The 12,519-nt window shown below is 49.0% G+C and overlaps 1 protein-coding gene across 2 annotated transcripts in view; it reads right to left on the bottom strand.

Annotated features, from left to right (window-relative positions):
• Nucleotides 1–9,610, bottom strand: part of LOC105983343 (arachidonate 15-lipoxygenase-like) — a 10,629-nt gene extending 1,019 nt beyond the window's left edge. The window contains exons 1-13 of one of the 2 annotated variants that reach the window (XM_013013181.1): nt 9,471–9,610; nt 7,546–7,750; nt 6,814–6,895; nt 6,602–6,724; nt 5,877–5,980; nt 5,541–5,701; nt 5,066–5,209; nt 3,624–3,833; nt 1,459–1,545; nt 1,192–1,361; nt 911–1,032; nt 340–440; nt 55–222 (exon numbers count right to left, since the gene is read on the bottom strand). In XM_013013181.1, the coding sequence (XP_012868635.1) occupies nt 55–222; nt 340–440; nt 911–1,032; nt 1,192–1,361; nt 1,459–1,545; nt 3,624–3,833; nt 5,066–5,209; nt 5,541–5,701; nt 5,877–5,980; nt 6,602–6,724; nt 6,814–6,895; nt 7,546–7,750; nt 9,471–9,605 (1,812 nt within the window). In that variant the 5' untranslated portion in view covers nt 9,606–9,610. The remainder of the gene's footprint in view (nt 1–54; nt 223–339; nt 441–910; nt 1,033–1,191; nt 1,362–1,458; nt 1,546–3,623; nt 3,834–5,065; nt 5,210–5,540; nt 5,702–5,876; nt 5,981–6,601; nt 6,725–6,813; nt 6,896–7,545; nt 7,751–9,470) is intronic. The other variant, XM_013013182.1, reaches the window with a different exon arrangement.
• Between the last annotated feature and the right edge of the window lie 2,909 nt (nt 9,611–12,519).

Below are 12,519 nucleotides of genomic sequence, written 5' to 3'. Positions count from 1 at the left end.
GGAGACACACCTCCCTCTGCCTCCATCCTCAGAATGCAGACATCTGATCCTTACCACAACACACTGGGGTCTTCCCAAGTGCCAAATGATGTTGATCTGGAGACTAGCCTGATAGGGATTGGGCAGTGTATCCATCAGGGTCTCCATAGTCGCATCCTTGGTGGTTGGCGGGGGCAGCCGCATGGTGCAGGGGGCATTAGGGACCCAAGAGAGCCAATCCAGCTAGAAGAGTGGGGATATAGAGTCAAGAGCTGCTGAACATGAGAAGCCTTAGCCCACCTGCTCACAGCCCTTTCCTGACTCCAACCCAAATTCCCAGATGTCTCTGCCGGGACATACCTGGCCCAGGTGGACGGAAGAGTGCTGGCCAGTGCAGGTGAAGATGCACATGGTGACAAACTGGCAAGCCTGGGCCTGAGTCTCCAGAGATGTGGGAAACCCTACAAGAGGGGGCTCCAGTTATGATGCCCACCCAGCCCCCAGGCCCAGAGAGCAGGCACAGGCAGGAGGACAGGGCTGGCAAAAGACACCACCAACTCTCAGCCATTGTGGAATTCCACATGAGAATAGGTGGGGCAGGAAGCAGGAAGAGGCCTGCTGCTGGCTCCCCATCAGTGGGGTGCTGCTGCTGGCTCACACACTCAAGGATGCGAATTGCTCAGGTGTTTAGTTACATCTCCTTGGTAGCCACAGAGGAAATACTCACACCGTGGCAATGGGCAAATGCTACAGGTTAGGACTTCTTCTGGAGAGCCTGATGGGAAGCACTTAGTAGTTAGTTAGTAAGTAGTTAGTAGTTAGTAACGCTTTGAGGGTTTTCCCAGGGGTTGAAAAGGCTTCTGGAAAGTTCCCTAAAAGTAAAATGGGTCCAAGGAGGAGTATTAGAACCCAGGACAAGGTCATCTACTACCTCGGTCCTGGGCACCTTGCAGGCCAGTTTCAGTGATCTCTCGACACCAGTGCTGCAGCTCATGGTCCTCTCTCACAGCCTCATCCGTCTTATAATAGAGATCCAGAATACCCTCCACATACCTGCCAGGCAAGGGCCAGAGCACGAGAGCTGAAGCCCTCTGCTCTTGCCCACGGCCAGTTCTGCAAGTCCAGCCTCACAACCCAGACACAGAGCTCTTGTTCTCCTAAGCCTTCTCCCTCTCCCCACCCCCACCTGCCCTGTGTTCCCTCTTCCCTCACCGGTGGATGACTTCCCACAGCCGCAGAGCATCTTGAGCATAGTAGGATGACTTGACATCCAGGAGGCCTCGCTCTTTCAGGTCATCAGGGGGGCAGAAGGAGCTGTAGGTCACCAGGTCTCCAGCTCGTTTGACTACATCTACGTGGCCGCCCCCACCTGTGCTCATGATCTAAGAAGCAAGGAGGGGCAGAGTCAGGCAAATTGGCTTTCCTGAGAGCAGAGCCAGAAGGAAGGGTGATCTTGGAATCCTCATTTCTGTCCCTTACCTGGTCAAATACTCCACAGTCAGAGACTAAGCCATTTCTGGCCCGGAGGTTGATTTCCATGGTGTATCGCAGGTGAGGATGCAGAAGCTAGAGAGAAAGGGCAAAGTGTGGAAGAGGCGGAAGGCAGGACACTGGTAAACAGGATTTTTTTTTGGGGGGCCAGTCATGGGGCCTGAACTCTGGGCCTGGGCACTGTCCCTCAGCTCTTCAGCTCAAGGCTAGTGCTATACCACTAGAGCCATAGTGCCACTTCTGGCTTTTTCTGCTTATGTGGTGCTGAGGAATCGAACCCAGGGCCTCAGGCATGCAAGGTATCGCTCTACCACTGAGCCACCTTCCCAGCCCTGGCAAACAGGATTGAGAGGAGGAAAAGCACAGATCTGAGAGTCAGGGGACATGAGCACCAAGTTTAGCAGTGATGTGCATTGTGGTGCTTGTCACAGCTCTGTCTAAGGACCTTCATGGGACAGTTTTCTTCTCTTTACTCCTCCCAGGATGCCAGTCTCACTAGCTCTTCTCACTGATAGGTGTATGTCTATTTATGTATCATACTTGGTGGGGGTGGGCTAGACATTTTTGCACATGCCTAGTAATTCCAGAATTTGGGAGACGGAGGGCAGGAAGGTCAGCTTAGGCCACATAGTTAGACATTGGCTCAAAAAAAAAGTAAAAAATAATCAATAATTTCATTTACATCCTCAATGATTTTCACCCATTAGGAGGACTTAACAGCCCCATCGAGAATGTGCCACCTAATGTGATTCCAAGTATTGTGTTCTCCTTGCTGCCCCAGTACATTACATGGATCTCCTTTCTGTGTTTCTCATATACCAACTGTATTCTGGGCCCAAGGCTTGTGCACTAATTGTTCTGCCAGCCTGAAGCATCCAAACCCTAGATCATCTCATTGCCTGGCTCCTTCTTGTCTTGTTCTATTGGTCATCACTCAAAGGAGACTTTTCCAACTAAATTCACCATCACATCACCCTGTTCTACCTCTCTGCATGTGGCTTTTTATCATGTCCAATATTTTGCAACACACTCTTTTTTGTCTTTACTGGAGGTAAAATTCCAAGAGATCTAGGTCTTGCCTGATGCAATTGTAGCACTAGCATCTAGTATTTTTTTTTCCTGTGGGAGGGCACCCAACATTTTGTTTTGTAATGGTCCTGGGCTTGAACTAAAGGCCTGGGCTTTGTCTGTGAGGTTTTCTGCTCAGGCACAGCTCCATTTATGTCAGTTTTTTGGTGGTTAATCGGAGATGAGAGACTCCTAGACTTATGGGTAGAGATGGGGGAGGGATGGGAAAGAGAGAAGGACACTCTCCAAAAAGAAATGTACTCATTACCTGACATATAACTATAAGCTATCTGTAGATCACCTTTATCATATAAATAAATAAGAACATAAATAAATAAATATATACATAAAAAGAGTCTTTGGGGCCTGGGAAGGTGGCTCAGTGGTAGAGCGCATGCCTTGCATGCCAGAGGCCCTGGGTTCGATTCCTCAGCACCACATAAGCAAAAAGAAAAAAGCCGGAAGTGGCGCTGTGGCTTAAGTGGTAGGGCGCTAGCCTTGAGCTGAAGAGCTGAGGGACAGCGCCTAGGCCCAGAGTTCAGGCCCCATGACCGGACCCCCCCCCCAAAAAAAAAACAAAAACAAAAACAAAAAAAAAGAGTCTCTGGGCCTTTCAAAGCCAGGCTGGCTTTGAACTTCATTCCTCAGGTCTCAGCCTTCTGAGTAGCTATGATTACAGATGTGGCCACTATAGACTATCAACCCAGATGCTCTTCTTAGCCTGCGTTCTTTTAACAGATACTATTAATTTTTCTGAAACTTTTCAAAGGCTGTAGGAAAGAATCTTCTATGTTATTTTCATGAGTCAGGTAGATATTTGTCATTTTTCTGTATCTTTATGTGTTGTATTAACATCTGTATTTTATAAACAAAAGAAATTAGAGTTTTTACTCATTTCCTTTGGAATCATTTTCACCCCTATATGAAGTCATGTCATCCACTGAAACTGCAGGTCGGGCCACCTCACACTGCCCTACATTCTTGCCTTCCATGGATAAACTATCCCTATACTAGTTCTCCTGAGAGGATTTCGAGCTGGCTATGTGAAGGTGGGAGAAGACAGGATGACAGAATATAAATGGTACCTTGTAGACGGGATGTATCGTCGGAAGACACCTCATGGTGGCCACAGCAAAGACCTCGGCCATCAAGTGACCCCTCAGAAGATGGGACTGCAGCTCATGAAGCTGAAAGTCACAGCTGCGCACCCAGCATTTGGCCAGGAGCCACACGACGGGGGGATCCGAGGGCAGGAAAATTGGGGGTGGGGTGGATCCGATTTTTGGCAGTTCAAGCTGGAGCAAGGATAAGAGTGGAGAGGAAGAAGCTGGAGGAGGGCTGAGTGCCAGAGGCCCAGCCATTGCCCTCTCCTGCACCTGTCCCCTCTCCTTTGCTCCTCCAAAGTTGCCTGGCTCCTTTTCACTGCAGCTGCCCAGGCCAGCTGCCATTTCTCCCCATGGTCTCCCGCCATTCACTGTGGTGTGCTGCACAGTGCAGACCTGAGTGCCTTCAGCCTCTGCAGGAAGTGAGCCTCCACCACCTCCACCAGCCTCGGCTTCCCCTTTCAGTACCCTCAGTATGGCGGGGGGGGGACTTGCCTCCTTCATCCCACACTCCTGTGAAGAAATCTCAGGCTTTCCCCAAGCTTCAATCTGATTTCTGCATAAAGAACTGGAAGTCTCTAGTGATCTAAAGCTTATGAAAAGAATTGAACGCCTCCCTATACCTGAAAATTGGCAGGACAAAAGCACATTTATATCCTGCTTGTTCAATTTGTGAAGTATTGTCCCCAAACTTGCCTTTTTCCTCTCTTTGAATCCAGGCTGCTTAAATTTCCCTCTGTTCTTCTGTGCATCTTCTCCATACTTATGGTAAGTCACTAATGGGGGATGCTATCTCCTCCCACAGCCATAGCACAAGACCCTAGTTTCTTCAGACAGAACTTCAATCCATCCTAAATGCAACTGCTATCTACAATGGCATTTCCGGCAGCCTTTCCCACCTCCCCATGCTTCTACCCCTTACCTTGCCTAAGGCCAGGCCAACTCACCTCACATTATTCCTCCACACTCTGTCCAATTATTCACAGGCACTCTTACAACTTCACCTAAGTCGCTTAGCCAAATCCATCTTGACCCTCGGGTCTTGTAAGGGCCCCTCCCACAATACCTGCCTTCAGAACTATATGCAGCACAAAAACAGACAGACAGACAAATATATAACAGACAGATGGAAAGATAGATAGACAGACAGACAGATAGATGATAGATACACAGACAGATAGAAAAATAGATGGACAGATGTGTAACACTAACACAGATTAGATCACATAGTCTTTCTCTCCAGGGAGACTGCAAACCCCTAAGAATCACACTTTGCACCTATCCTCCCCCCCGCCCCCCGCAAATGCCTCCTCCAGTGCCTTAGCACCTCACCTGTGCTGGAGTGAGAGTGCTCACTGAACTTGGATGGGGCAGGCTGACTGAGAAGACCACCATGGTAGAACAGAACTCCGGGGGCCTCTCACCTGGATGGCCATGGGTAAGAGTTGCCCATCAGGCTGCAGTTTCAGCAGGACCAGAGGGGCAGCCAGGAACTGCTGCCTAAAATGGATGACATTGGCCTTGATCCCATCCAGCAGGGAGAAGTCAGCTACAAACAGTGTCCCTCCCTGGACGAGAGAGAGGGCAAGGGCTACTGTCAGCATCAGGCGTCTCCTTCCCACCCTGATTCCCCAAATGAATAGGGAGAGAAAGTGCCTGGCTTTTCTCCACCACCTCCTTACATGGTGCTGTGGACTGTGAGTTACCTAGTGTGTTACCTCATTCCTAAGGCATCCATCAGAATTAGGCCCAGTTTCACAGAAGAAGAAATAGATGATCAGAGAGCTTGGCTACCTTGTCTAAGATCACAGAGCTTACAATAGCAGAGGCAGGATTCGGATCCAAGCCTGCTCAATCCTACATGGATCTAGATTTGTCCCAGAAGAACCATGTTCATACCTGGAGCTCCTTCTCCAGCTGGGCCTGCAGTTCCTCCATCCCAGGAGGGAACACTAGGCGAGCTGGAAGGCGGACACAGCACCTGAGCAGCATGGGGTTGGCGCCATTGAGAAACTGGTACCCAAAGAATGCATCGTCCTTCCAGGAATCTCGAACCCGTCCTGGGGATGGCAATTGACTGTGCTGTGGTCCTTGTCACCCCCACCAAATCTTCCCCACATGAGCCTGTGCCTTTGACAGTGCCAAAGCCTCTGCTCTCCATACCCAGCTCTTTCATGTCCCCTGATTCAAGTTGCATTAGGGGGATATGGGAAGTTCTGGGATGGAGGAACTGACCAGCCAGCTTTCCATAGCTACTCCTGAAGATACAGTCAAAGTCATCAGGATCATTCCAGTGTGTCACAACATTTATGGGTAGTTTCACAACAAAGCTTGCCAGCCTGCAGGGAGAATGGGGTACATTGGACTGTTATTCTTAGACCCCCCCCCAACATCACAGCCACAGGCATCAGTAATGGTCCGGCCTGTAAGGAAATTGAGTCATGAGGTTATTGGAATAGCAAGACCAGAAAGCAAACTCAACAGGCTTTTTTAGGGAGTGAAGCCTGGAAAAAACAACCAAGTCTCCTTTAGGGTTGCTGAACAGGATATGGCACCTGGCCATACTACTAGAACTCTTTAATTATTACACAGAAAGAGGGCAATGGGGGAGGGGGTGGGGCAGAAGACATCAGCGTGAGATGGAGGCCAAGTGTGTGAGCAATGTTATTTCGACTGAGGAGTTTCAAGGTTTCAGCAGCCTCTGTGTATACCAGGGGTGTCAGCAGCAGACCTTGGTTTCAGGCTCTCTTCCAAGACTGCTGGTGCATTTGTTCAGAGAGTAAGGGAGAGAAGATGGTTCAGGGGTCTGCAGCAAGAACACTGGTAAGATATGGCTGTCTGAGGGGAGGTGAGTGCTTTAAGAAAAAGCATTTTCCATCACAGCTCTGTTCAGTCCACGAGCCCACTGACCTCCACCAGGCAGGTCACCTTCCCCTCCCGCCCGCTGCCCTTGCTCTCACCCCACAACCAGGGAAGTTTCAAACTCCATTAGCTTGTCTTCCAGAAATCGCTCATCAGCAGGGAGGTCAGATAAGCGTTTTCCAGCCAAGTTCAGGATTAAGCCATCCTTCCAGTTCCCCCACCTGGGCAAGAAACAAACCGATGCATGGGTCCTGCAGAAGGTTTAGCAGTTCAGTGTGGGGTAACCTGGAGTCAGGGGAGGAGGACTAACCTGTACACCTTCTCTCTCTCTTTCAGCTCTTCTTCTCTGTGTTTCTTGAACAGGCCCTGAGTGTCCTCAACCACAGTGCAGGCTGGGTGAAAGGAGGAGGAGGAGGGCATTGTGGGAATCCACCCAAGGCTCTGCCTCCTGCCTGCAGGCTTTTGCCCCTCCCCTGATCTCCATGGCTCCAGTGCCATGTTTGGTAATGCCCTGGTTGACTTTTTGGTTTGTTCTGTTGTTTATTTATTTTGTTGTTGTTAGTGGTTGTTTCCTTGTGGTGACTGATGGCATTGATACTAGTTTACATTTTCCTTTTCAGTAATAATCAAGGACAGAACATCCATAATCCAAATCAACTACCTTTAGAATCTTGTAGCGTTCCTGCTCTGTCCAGGACAGAAAGACAATCTGTTTGATCTGAACTTTCCTGGAAGTTCAGAGTGACAAGCAGTTCACACCAAGAGGGGAAAAAGGAGAAAGGCTTACTAATCAATATCTCTAGAGAGTTAGCCAAGGCAGAGTCACAGGGGCAGTCTCTAAAGATGCTTCTGCAAATTACACAACGCAGCTTTTTCCATCTAGTATGCTATAGGAAAGGCACTGATAGTGGTTGCATTTCTGAATCTTACTGGAACAATCTTCCCCTTTGGCCCCTGCCCTCCACATCCAGTCACAAATGTGGCAACCTTCTGGGTTTGGGAAGGGCTTTCCTGTGTCCTGAGCCCACCCATCTCTACTCACCAGTGCCCTCTGGAAGGGTCAGGGTACCTCTGCCTTCCAGCCAGCGGTAACAAGGAAACCTGTACTCTGCTCCTCCATCTCCAGGGCCCTTCACAGAGATCCAGTTGCAGAACCAGGCATCATCCTGGATAAGATGCCATTTTTGCAGTTTCACAAACAGCAGTGGCCCAAGGTACTCTGACACATCCACCTTGAATTCATCCTCCTGTGGGTGACAGTGAAGCACAGTAAGGGTGGTGTGCTCCAGGTGAGCTACAGCAACAGTGGCAAGAAGGACAGGAGTGTACATGGAGCCTGAGGCCAAGTGACCAGGTCTGAGTCACCAAGTCCCTCATCCAAGACTTAAGGGGGTAGAAATAAGATGGACAGACAAGTGCATTCTATTCTTCATCTTCCTCCCTATAGTCACCCTGCCAAGTGCTGGGCAAGGCACTGGGCATCTGGCACAGAGTCCCAGCCAGCACACACTTGTGCTGGGAGACAGTGCTGACCAGTTACTGCTGAGACCCTGCCAAGCCTGAGGGCCAACAAGGACCCCTCTCGTCAGGGGTAGGCTTCTAGAAAGATATTCTCTCCCAGCAGAGACATGAAGGTAAAGAAAGACCTGGGCAGGGTTGATGACAGCAAGGAGAAAATGAGAAAGACTGCCAGGTGGAGCTGTGGAGAGGGCAGAGGAACTGCTTCAGGACTTTTGTGCAGGTTGCAACCTCATGGGTTCAGGGAGGGGGGCAGCCTCGGGAGTGTAGGCAGGGAACATCCTTATAGAGCATTAGGTCTGGGGAGACAGCAGGACCAAGAATCCCTAAGGTTAAGCCAAGGGCTTTGGAGCAGGAGCCATTCAAATTTTTGTGTTGTTGGGGGCAGAGGGTGGGGGGCTTGAATTAGGGCTTGGGCTCTAGCTCTGAGCTTTTTTCACTCAAAGATAGTGCTCTACTACTTTTAGTCACAGGGCCACTTCTGGTTTTCTGGTGGTTTCTAAGGGTCTCATGGACTTTCCTGCTTGGTCTGGTTTTGAACTTCGATCCTCAGCCTCCTGAGTAGCTGGGATGACAGGCATGAGCTCCTGGTGCTGGGCCTCTCAAATAGTTTAAGTATCACAATGTTTGAAGGGTGAGAATGTACTGGGGAAAGATGGTTCTGACTTTAGGAGGCCCTGGAACAGAGGCTGCTGGGCCAGTTAGGAGATTCAAGGCACACTGGAGGGCAGGGAGAATAGTAGGACAAGGGGGCCAATTGTGCAGGAGATAAAACTGACTGGGCTTACTCCATTTTTAGCAAGGAGGAGGTGAAGGGCTGGAGACAGGAGGAGAGGCTTGGGAAGAATGAGGGAAAAAAGCTCCTTTCTCAGTGCTCCACTGAAGGGTTTGTGGCATAAGCATCGGGATCTGTGGATCTGGGAAAAGGCTGGACAGGTGATGGGAATTTGGGGTTTTGTGGGAGGGAAAAAGAGTCCAGGACTGGATTAGAACAGCAGGTAGATGTGAGCAGAGAGGAGGATCCAGAAACTGCAAATTCTCAGGTCTTTCCTTCTTCCTCCTTCTTTTACCCCCCACCCCTCCCATCCCACCTCCCACTCCACCGCAGGAGCCTCTCCAATTGGAAACAACAGTCTTAAAAACAACACCACCACCACCAAACCGAGAAAGCGAGGAAGCAGGACAGGTGGCCTCTGCAGAGACTGTCACCTCTGGAGACACAAGAAGTGTGAGGAATGAGAGGTACAGCAGAGTATCCCCCCAAATTCCCGCGATGCCAGGCGGCAGAAACAGCGAGTGTTTCCTGCTCTCCCGCAGCACCATCTCAGACGCAGCGCTTGCGCTCCCCGCGCGCGGGGTGTGCGCCCTCTGCTGAGACCCGGAGCCACAGTCGGCTCCGGGGTCCTTCATCCCAGGCAGAGCACACCCCACCGAGCTCCAGCTGCTCACCTTGGCCCGGGAGGGTCGGAGCAGCACCCCGAGCGCAGACTCGCCGTGCTGCCCGACCAGCCACATCTGCACCGGGTTGTTGGAGCCCGCGTACAGGGAGCCGCCGGTGGAGACGCGGATGCGGTAGACAACCATCGTCCTCACAGATGCTTCGAGGTGAAGATGCTGACGCGGGGAGGAAAGTGGATGTGCTAAATATCCTAGCCCAATCCCCGCCCTCCTGGAAATGTTGCTTGGCGTGGTAGGTGTCTAATCAACCCCACCCCTCAGTGTACAGAAGGTCCCAACTCCCCCAGCCTGGACTCTGTCCAACCCCAAAGGCGGGGGCACTGGCTGAGTTAGAGACCCGCTGGTGGCTCACGCCTGTAATCCTAGCTGCTCAAGAGGCTGAGATCTGAGCATTTTGGTTCAAAGACAGCCCAGGCAGGTAAAGTCGGCGAGACTCTTACCTTCAATTAACCATTAGAAAACTGGAAGTGGAGCTTTGGTTTAAAGTGGTAGAGCGCTAAACTTGATCAATACAACTCAGGCCTTGAGTTCAAGCCCCACTACCAGCCCCGGCCCCCCTCCAAAAGAAAATCAGAAAAAGAAAGACAAGAGAAAAGAAGGCATGCTTGGGAACAGGCATGTCTCTGGGATGATAGTGATGGCTGGGAGCCCCTTTTGACTCAAAGTACAAATCATAAATCATTTCTTCCACCAAGTTCCACAGGGCACAGAGCAAGGGGGAAATGGGCAGAGCAGATAATAATTCCTGTGGAAAAGAGTGTTAATTTGGGCCACCACATTAACTCGACCATCTTTGCACATGTTACCTTCACTATGTGGTGTATAGGCTCATTCCTTAGGAGTCTAAAGGTCTCAGCTGAGTACCCGTTGGTCACGCCTGTAATCCTAGCTATTCAGGAGGCTGAGATCTGGGGATGGCAGGTTGAAGTCAACCCCAGGCAGGAAAGTTTCGGACACTTTTTTACCTCCAATGAAGCATCAAAAAGGCAGAAGTAGAGCTGTGGCTTGAGTGTTAGGTGCTAACCTTGAGCAAAAGAAGCTCAAGGATAGCACTCAGGTCCTTAGTTCAAGCCCTAGTGTTGGCATGAACACATGCACACGTGCACACACATGCACACCCCCCCACACACACATACACTTGTCTGTGCCTCCCTATGGCCTCATCAAAACCCTTGTTAACCTAATTTTCCTTTTAGGGTTGGAGCTGTTTGTTTCCCCCATGTTGTTCACTGGAAGAAAGAATCTTTTTCTGGAAAATTCTAATCATCCTTCTAATCTCTGATTACACATATTAATATCAATAGTAGTAGAATTCTAGAGAATTCTTCTCTCACCATATCAAAGATACCTCTCCCTCTCCAGTACTTTCCTTTGTGCATATTTCTACTACTCCACAGAATGAAATACTGAATCTAAGTACTGCCAGATAGGGACTTTTCACACAATTTTGAGTTGTTAAGCTCCCAGAAAAGTCTTGCTCCAGAGAATACTTGCCCTTGGTTGTCCTTGATTTTTGCCCCTAGATAACTGTCCCCTTTATTGCCCCTGATTATTTCCCCTAGATAGTTTTCTTTGCTTATGTATAACACGATTTAGTTAGGTTTAGTTTTTCACATCAATTGTGGTTTTTTGCCTTTATAAGCTTTGTAATAACTGCATTCAGGGCTGCAGGTTCTTTGGGACATGAGTCTGCTTGCAGTCACCAGCTTTCTAATAAAGAGTCCCAATTCAACCTCTCAAAATGTGGCTTCTCTGTATCTCACTGATAGAATAACCTCAAGTGTTTCCTGGATTCACAGAAGAGGGGGACAGGACATGGATTTTCTCTGAAAATAGAACAAAACAACAGTTGGTCCTGAAGGAACTGCTTCAGCTTTCAGAACTAAAAACGAAATGAATCTGGATCAGCTTCTGAGGGCAAATCTCGATCAAGGAGTAGAGATGAGTAAAAAGCAAAACAAGAGCACAAGGCCTGAGTTTAAGCCCCAATATACACATCTGGAATTAAGTTCTCAACAAACTAAAGGGAGGCTTTTGACATGGAGAAGATAAGCAATTAATTGAGGAAGTATTTGGGGCCTTGTACGTTTTGTTCTAAGTGGAAGCAAGGTCAAGAGTTAGGAAATCTGGCAGTTATTGATTAGTACTGATAATTTGAAGCCCACTGTGGGGGTGGAGGGAGGGTTGAGGAGAGATCTGGTTTGCTCATCTGATTTCTGAGAAGTTAGTTGGACTTGCATGGCTTGTTGCTACACAGTTAGCAAGGCAGAGTTCTTTTCAAAGGTTGGTTTGTGTGCTCTGTGTGTGTGTGTGTGTGTGTGTGTGTGTGTGTGTGTGTGTGTGTGACCTGGGGTATGAATCCAGGCCTAGACACTGTCCCTGAGTATTTTTTGCTCAAGGCTAGTTCTCTACTACTTGAGCTATAACTCCACTTCTGGTTTTCTTGGTAGTTAATTGGAGATAAGAGTCTCATGGACTTTTCAGCCTGAACTGAGATCCTCAGATCTCAGCCTCCTGAGAAGCTCAGATTACAGGCAGGAGCTACTGTGCCTGGCTAGAGTTCTGGCTTTTGTTTGATTCAGGCCAGTGTCCTTTTGTACTTGTGTATGTCACTAGCACTGCATGAATTCCAGTTCCTCTGTATCCCTAACAGTACTTGACCTTGTTAGCTTGTGGGAGAGGGAGGTGGTTTGTGTGCAGAAGGCTGAGGATCTGTGATCAGTTATTCAAGTGAGTACATAGTGGTAAGCCATGTGGTTTAATTTACAATTTGCTAATGACTAATTGTAGTGAGGATTTTTGTATATTTGATATTTCTTAATCTATTTCCTTGTGATACCTATTCTGACTTTTTTTTCCTGTGGGGTGTGTGTGTGTGTGTGTGTGTGTGTGTATGTGTGCACTCCCTTAATGGGACTTGAACTCAGGGCCTTCACTCCTGAGAGGCTTTTTCACTCAAAGTTGACAGTCTTCCACTTAAAGCATACCTCTACTTCTGGGCTTTCACTTCTCAATTGGGTATTAGAGTCTCACAGTTTTA

This window comes from Dipodomys ordii, unplaced genomic scaffold, assembly GCF_000151885.1.
Source record: "Dipodomys ordii isolate 6190 unplaced genomic scaffold, Dord_2.0 Scaffold19, whole genome shotgun sequence".
Classification (NCBI taxonomy): Eukaryota; Metazoa; Chordata; class Mammalia; order Rodentia; family Heteromyidae; genus Dipodomys; species Dipodomys ordii.
Note: the sequence above shows the minus strand (reverse complement) of the source record. Positions and strands in the feature narration are given on the sequence as shown.